The sequence below is a fragment of the Ceratotherium simum genome, chromosome 21 (assembly GCF_057802395.1).
Source record: "Ceratotherium simum simum isolate JZ-2026a chromosome 21, ASM5780239v1, whole genome shotgun sequence".
NCBI lineage: Eukaryota > Metazoa > Chordata > Mammalia > Perissodactyla > Rhinocerotidae > Ceratotherium > Ceratotherium simum.
In genome coordinates, this window is record NC_141920.1 from 46,410,591 (window position 1) to 46,419,145 (window position 8,555).

General features: G+C 41.0%; 1 protein-coding gene across 1 annotated transcript in view; it reads left to right on the plus strand.

Moving 5' to 3' along the window:
* Nucleotides 1–6,890, plus strand: part of CFAP61 (cilia and flagella associated protein 61) — a 292,142-nt gene extending 285,252 nt beyond the window's left edge. Inside the window, exon 26 of the mRNA XM_004433707.3 lies at nt 6,480–6,890. Coding sequence (XP_004433764.1) covers nt 6,480–6,680 — 201 coding nt within the window. The 3' untranslated portion in view covers nt 6,681–6,890. The remainder of the gene's footprint in view (nt 1–6,479) is intronic.
* The last annotated feature ends 1,665 nt before the right edge of the window (nt 6,891–8,555 follow it).

The window sequence follows — 8,555 nt, forward strand, 5'->3', positions numbered from 1 at the left end:
ATGATATAACCCATTTCATTTCACTTTCTACCTTGTCTTTGGGGAAGTAAAGAAGTTCAGTCCCATTAACCATGCTATCCTAGAGCTCAGTTATCAATTTTCTCTCCCTCCACATGTGGAGAAAGAAATAAGACTATTTCCTATGACAGTTATTATAAATAATTTCAAATCTATATATGATTTATTAAAAAAAAGATCATTATAAGATATCTCAAATCCTTTTATGGAAGTAAAGTGAGGAACAGATCCTCTGTGTGCCTCTGGCACTGCATTTAGCCGTGACTGAAGTCACTGAACAAGGTGAAATTTTGTGTAATCAAAATTATCCTTCAAAATCCTCTAAGAAAGATATGACAATTATAAACATATATGTATCTAACAACAGAACCCCAAGATATATGAAACAATTGTTGATAGAACTGAAGGAAGAAATAATTCTAAAATAATAGTTGGAGACTTCAATATCTCACTTTCAATAATAGATAGAACAACCAAATAGAAGATAATAGGGAAATAGAAGACTTGAAAAGCACTATAAACCAGCTAGACCTAACATACATAGAGCACACCATCCAAAAACAACAAGGATTCACATTCTCCTCAAGTACACATGGAATGTTCTCCAGGATAGGCCATACGTTAGGCCACAAAACAAGTGTCAATAAATTTTAAAAGATTTAAATCATACAAAGTATATTTCCCAACCACGAGGAAATGAAACTAGAAATCAAAAACAGAAAGAAAATAAAAATTCACAAATCTGTGGAAATTGAATGACAGACTCTTAAGCAATGTCTTTGATTTTAAAGAAGAAATAAAATGGGACATTAGAAGTACTTAGAACATATGAAACAGAAAACACAGCATACAAAAACTAATGGGATGCAGTGAAAACAGTTTTCAAAGGGAAATTTATAGCTGTCAATGCCTACATTAAAAAAAAAAATCTCAAATCAATAACTTAATTGTGTTCCTTAAGGAACTAGAGAAAGAAAACCAAACTAAACCCAATGCTAGCAGAAGGAAGGAAATACTAAAAATTACAGTGGAGATAAATGAAATAGAGAATAGTAAAACAACAAAGAAAATTAATGAAAACAAAAGTTGGTTCTTTGAAAATATCAACGAAATTAACAAACCTTTAGCTAGATTGACTAAGAAAAAAAGACTCAAATTACTAAAATCAGAAATGAAAGTGGGGACATTTCTACCGACCTTACAGAAATAATAAAGGATTATAAGAGAATACTATAAACAATTGTACGCAAACCAATTAGATAATCTAGATGAAGTAGACAAATTCCTAGAAACACACAACCTACAAAAACTAACTCAAGAAGAAACAGAAAATCTCAACAGATCTATAACAAGTAAAGGTATTGAATCAGTAATCAAAAACCTGCCAACAAAGAAAAGCCTAAGACAAGATGGCTTCACTGGTGAATTCTACCAAATATTTAAAGAATTAACACCAATCCTTCTTAAACGCCTCCAAAAAAATAAAAGAGGAAGGAACACTTCCTCTTCTATGAGGTCAAGATTACCCTGATACCAAAGCTAGACAAAGACACCAAAAGAAAACTACAGAACAATATCCCTTATGAATTTAGATGCAAAAATTTTTAACAGAATACTGGCAAACTAAATCCAGCAGCATATTAAAAGGATTATACACTATGACCAAGTGAGATTTACCCCAGGAATGTAAGAGTGATTCACCATATAAAAATGAATCAATGTAATACATCACATTAATCAAATGAAGGGGGAAAAATGCTATCATCTCAATTGATGCAGAAAAAGCATTTAACTTATTCAAACATGCTTTCATGGTAAAAACACTAAAAAACCTAGGAATAGAAGGGAACTGCCCCAATCTGATAAGGGGTAGTTATGAAAAACCCACAGCTAACACCACACTCAACAGTGAAAGACTGAAAGCTTCACCTCTGAGATCTGGAACAAGACAAGGATGCCTGCTTTCACGGCTCACATTCAACATGTACTGGAAGTTCCAGCCAGAGCAATTAGGCAGGAAAAAGAAATAAAAAGCATCCAAATTGGAAAAGAAACCTATCTCTGTTCTCAGATGACATGATCTTATATATAGAAAATCCTAAAGAACCACAAAGTAATATTAGAGCTAATAAATGAATTGAGCAAAGTTACAGAATACAAGATCAATATACAATAATCAGTTGTCTACATTTGCAATGAATAATCCAAAAATGAGATTAAGAAAATAATTCCATTTATAGTAGCATCAAAAAGAATAAAATACTTGGGAATAAATTTAACCAAGGAGGTGCAAGACTTGTACAGTGAAAACCACAAAACATTTCTGAAAGAAATTAAAGAAGATCTAAATAAATGGAAAGACATCTGTGTTCATGGATTTGAAGACAATATTGTTAAGATGGCAATACTATCCAAGGCGATCTACAGATTCAATGTAATCCTATCAAAATCCCGATGGTATTTTTTGTAGAAATGGAAAAGCCAATCCTAAAGTTCATATGGAAATGCAAGGGACTCCAAAACGCCAAAACAATTTTGAGAATGAAAAAGAAAGTTGAAGGACACAACTTTCCAATTTCAAATTTTACTACAAATCAACAGTGACCAAGACAGTATGGTACTTGCATAAAGATAGATGTATAGATGAATGGAATAAAAGTGAGAGTCCAGATGTAGACCCATTTACATAAAAAGATGTTGACATCATTAATCATTAGGGAAATGCAAAGCAGAAACACAATGAGATACCACTTCACACCCAGTAGGATGGCTATAGTTAAAAAAAGAAAGTGAAATAAGTGTTGGCAAGGATATGGAAAAATTGGAACCATTACACATTGCTGGTGGGAATGTAAAATTGTGCAGCTGCTGTGGAAAAACAGTTGGATGGTTCCTCAAAACTTACACACAGAATTACTATATGACCTAGCCCGAATTCCTAATTATATACCCAAAAGAATTGAAAATAGGTATCCAAATGAATACTTGTACAAGAAGGTTCATAGCAGCACTATTGAGAATAGCCAGAAGGAAGAAACAACCCAAATGTCCATCAACAGATCAATGGATAAACAAATGTGGTATATCCACACAATGGAAAATTATTCTGCCATAAAAAGAAATGAAGTACTGGGCCAGCCCGGTGGGGTAGTGGTTAAGTTTGCGCGCTCTGCTTCGGTGGCCCAGGGTTCGTAGGTTCGGATCCCAGGCGCAGACTGACGCATGGCTTGTCAAGCCATGCTGTGGCAGCGTCCCGTATAAAGCAGAGGAAGATGGGCACAGATATTAGCCCAGGGCCAATCTTCCTCAGCAAAAAGAGGAGGATTGGGGGGCTGGCCCCGTGGCTTAGCGGTTAAGTGTGCACGCTCCACTACTGGTGGCCCAGGTTCGGATTCCGGGCACGCACTGACGCACTGCTTCTCTGGCCACGCTGAGGCCGCGTCCCACATACAGCAACTAGAAGGATGTGCAACTATGACATACAACTATCTACTGGGGCTTTGGGGGAAAAAAGGAGGAATATTGGCAATAGATGTGAGCTCAGAGCCGGTCTTCCTCAGCAAAAGAGAGGAGGATTAGCACGGATGTTAGCTCAGGGCTGATCATCCTCAAAAAAAAAAAGAAAAAAAAAGAGGAAGATTGGCAATGGATGTTAGCTCAGGGCTAATCTTCCTCATAAAAAATAAAAGAAAAAGAAATGAAGTACTGATGCGTTCTACAAAGTGGATGAACCTCAAAACATTATGTTAAATAAAAGAAGCCAGACACAAAAGATCATGCATTGTATGTGGCATTGTGAGGGGAGCTGGCACAGAGAGCACTGTGAGAGGGGAAATGGTCACCCTGAGAGAGGAGACGGTCACCCTGAGAGGAGAGGGTCACCCTGAGAGGAGATGGTCACCCTGAGAGAGGAGAGGGTCACCCTGAGGAGATGGTCACACTGAGAGAGGAGACGGTCACCCTGAGAGGAGACGGTCACCCTGAGAGGAGATGGTCACCCTGAGAGGGGGATGGTCACATTGAGAGGGGAGATGGTCACCCTGAGAGAGGAGAGGGTCACCCTGAGGAGATGGTCACACTGAGAGAGGAGACGGTCACCCTGAGAGGAGACGGTCACCCTGAGAGGAGATGGTCACCCTGAGAGGGGGATGGTCACATTGAGAGGGGAGATGGTCATCCTGAGAGAGGAGAGGGTCACCCTGAGGAGATGGTCACCCTGAGAGGGGGATGGTCACATTGAGAGGGGAGATGGTCATCCTGAGAGAGGAGAGGGTCACCGTGAGAGGAGAGGGTCACCCTGAGAGGAGATGATCACACTCAGAGAGGAGAGGGTCACCCTGAGGAGATGGTCACACTGAGAGGGGGATGGTCACATTGAGAGGGGAGATGGTCATCCTGAGAGAGGAGAGGGTCACCGTGAGAGGAGAGGGTCACCCTGAGGAGATGGTCACACTGAGAGGGGGATGGTCACATTGAGAGAGGAGATGGTCACCCTGAGAGAGGAGAGGGTCACCGTGAGAGGAGAGGGTCACCCTGAGGAGATGGTCACACTGAGAGGGGGATGGTCACATTGAGAGGGGAGATGGTCATCCTGAGAGAGGAGAGGGTCACCGTGAGAGGAGAGGGTCACCCTGAGAGAGGAGAGGGTCACCGTGAGAGGAGAGGGTCACCCTGAGAGAGGAGAGGGTCACCGTGAGAGGAGAGGGTCACCCTGAGAGAGGAGAGGGTCACCCTGAGAGGAGATGGTCACACTGAGAGGGGGATGGTCACATTGAGAGAGGAGATGGTCACCCTGAGAGAGGAGAGGGTCACCCTGAAAGGAGATGGTCACACTGAGAGAGGAGACGGTCACTCTGAGAGGACCCTGAGAAGGTCATTGAGAGGGGGGATGGTCACACTGAAGTGGGGATGCATGATCACACTGAGCGAGGTCACACTCTGAGAAGCAAATGCACAAAAATATGTTTACAATCTAGATCAGTATTTGTCTTAGGTAAACTTAAAAGTTCCATTTTGTGACTTTACACTCTTTACCCCAATGTTAGAACAGCATCATACAATATGAGCGCAAATCTTCTACAAATTTTGTAACTTCATTGTTTTTGTTTGATACAAGTCTCTTGAAAAATTGAGAGAGAAAGAACCAACCTCATATGTACTGCAGAACATGTGCCTGGGGATGTACTGGTGGCACTCAGGTGTTTCGGCTCCTCTAATAGTTCTCGTCCTCAGTTGCCTCTTTCTGTCTCACAATCTTTGTTGAAGTCCTGTGACCCCCCCCACTGACTCTTCTTCCAAGTGTATCATCTCCAACACCTGGCAGTGTCTCGTTTAAGTAACCAGGTGATAATTACCTTAGGCCTCTGTATAGTTTGAATCCATTTTTCTAAGTTCTTACTATTAATAAATTAATGACCCAGTAGAACTCTGCAGGTTATCCACTTTTTTCTGTCCAAAATTAAGAGAATTATTGGAAGTTCAAATAAATATACCGTTGAAGTCCACGTGACTCTTGCTCTGGGGTAATTGTCAGTTACTGCAGTGTTCAGAGAGTACCCAGCTCAAACCTTGGTGACGTGCTCTTTATAACAACCCCCTAGAGACAGGCGGATTTGTGATGAAGCAAATGTGGTACAACATTAGCTGTCGAGTCCAGGTGGTTTGTGCGCAGGTGCTAACTGTACAATTCTGTCAACTTGCCTCAATGTTGGAAAAAGTCCTTACTGTATTATAGATATTAACAGCATACAATTCTCAATTTCAAATAACTTTATTCTCTCTGAGCCCTATCTTTAAAGATATCAATGAAATTTGACTTTACTAAGAATGTATTCTAAGGCTTTTTTAAGTCCTATTTTTGGGGACAGTAACCAAGTAAAGTAAACCATCTAGGCGTTTTCATGTAAAAATGTTTAATCACCTCCTTTCTTATTTCTAAAACAAGCATGATCTACAGATAATTTTTATCTGAAAATTAATAGCTTAAAATTATTGTCCTTGCTGAACCTTGAAGACATAATGCTAAGTGAAGTAAGCCAGTCACAAAAAGACAACTACTGTCTGAGTCCATGTCTGTAAGGTACCTAGTGTAGTCAAATTCAGAGCGAGAGTGGTGGTTGCCAGCGGCTGCGGGCAGGAGCGGGTGCGGGTAGTGAGTGTTTTATGGGGGCAGAGTTTCGGTCTGGGAGGATAAAAACTTCTGGAGATGGATGGGGGTGGTTGCACAACACCACGAATGTCCTTATTGCCACTGAACTGTACACTTAAAAATGGATAAAGTGGCAAATTTTATGTTATGTATTATTTGGCCACAATTAAAAATAATTGTTTAAAAGATAAGAAAAAAATGACCATCCTTGGGGAGCTGAGTGCTACCTTTTTCATTTTAGTAAAACTGCCCTCTTAACTGTGGGGCTAAGTGCAGTTAGTGTCTGTATCTGGCCTCTTACTGTATTTTCCAGGAGGAAGCCCTTCCTTCCATGGAACAGTTAGCCCGTCAGATAGAAGATGAGGAAATTAACCTGAAGGAGAAGCCCAGGCAATACCTGAAAAGAGTTTTCCAGGAAACCATCTACAAGCCGCTGGTGGAGAAGAGCATCCTTGACTACCTGCACTACAATCACTACCACCTGCCCATGTACGCGTGGCCAGGCATCATTTAGTTGTGGCCACGGCCTCCACTTTATTGGATTCCCACGTGTGCTTCCTGGAAGTGCTCTGTATAAAAAGGAAACCTCTCTGTAGCCTGGCTTGACGGCCAAGCACCATCGTGTCGTGGTTTTGTCGTTTCTTTCCCGCGTCCACTTATGCCCGTAGTTTTCTATCGTCCCAGTAGGTGGCGCATGGCGGTGCGTCTCTATTCTGGGGCAGGGAGACGCTTTACCAACACCAGGCATGTTCCTCGGCAGAATGAGCCATTTTAGCAATAAAATGAGATCGTACTGTGTAAAACTCGTTTTTACCTTGGGTGTGATTCTGTTTGATTTCCTGAAATGTCCTGCCGCCAGTTTTGTTAGTTCTTCACATGTTTACCCAGTAATACTCCTGGGCGATAAAAAAGAAAATCCTGTGCCCAGAATGGAAAATTGGTAAAACACATGATGAGAAATGAACTCTGTAATCTAACATCAGAAGGACTGATTGCGTCGGAAAGTTTACGTGAACTTTGGGAACGGGGAGGCTGCTGTCACAGTCCCTGTATCTTAACGTGGCAGGTCATGAGCATAAACGCACGGAAAACGGGAAGATCAACACAGGCGCTCAGCACAGGTTTTAGATCAGAAAACTAGTGGGAAATTAACCTGGTTCATTTCTTTTGACCTTTAGCTCTGCAGCGGGGGGCCTCTGGTACACATCGCCTGTAATGAGGGTTAGAAACCCTCTTTCTTATAAATAAAGCAAATTAAGTGCCTACTAGAAAACATGTGAATTCAGGAACAACACATAAGATTGTTTTCACTTATTTGGAGCTCTCCTAGTAGACAGACAGTGTAACACAACTTGTGAGTGAGTTTTTGACCAGCAGGGCTTAAAATTGGCTTTCATGGACACAATTCCAGTTTGGGTTCATTTTTTTGTATATATGTTAACATTTAGCAAAAGGCACAATTACAACGATTACGCAGCTATTAGGAGGAAAAGTCATAGTTGGCATTACAGAATTATACACCCATTATCAAGCTGATACTTCTCAAAAATACAATTGTTCCAGTACACTAGACTCTGATTTTTCTAAGGCAGGCAAAAGCAGGCAATAAACTCCACTGATTCCTTCACATATATGTTTCACACAAATGCAGGGTCATTTAAGGGGAGGCCCAACTTCAGCCATATGGTACGAACTGTTAACTTGAATGGAGAACAGTCCCTACTGGTTCACTCTTCCAACTGCAAACCCAACACATGAGGAACCATATTTCAGAGGCCTTCAAGTGAATCAGTTCAGGAAACCGTTCTGTCCTCCGCCCTTGCCCCCGAGAGGCCCCTGGGTCACATTCATCAGCAAATGGAGCCAGTTTCTGAGACAGGCCCGGGACCCTTGGGTGGCGGGGAACAGAATAACCTCGGTTAGAGGATCAACAGGATTTTTGTGACCAAGTATTACAATTAAAAAGCTTCTAGTCACATAAAATCGATCCAAATGACAATGCCAACCTTAATATTGAATCATGCATAAATTTGACAATAAGTTTTCCTCTACTGCTTTTAAAAAAAATAGTCTTGGACCACCATAAGTATCATGGCAGATTTGAAAATGTCTAGAATATATTTTAGTCTACAAAGTGTATTGGATAAGGTTATTCTAATCATCGTCCCATATTCAGGTGAGTATTTTCCTGGATCCAGGCGGGAATTTTAGCAAATAAGTGCAGACTTGAGCATTTTATCACTGAGGAACAACTTTTCTAAGAGAAGAATCCAAGAGTTGTTGATAGTAGCTTGAAATGGGCTGTTTTAAGGGCTTCAGGAGAATAAAGATATTTACGCCTTGCTGATGATAAAGCCTGGCAAAAGAAAGGGCTTCAAAGAGACCAATA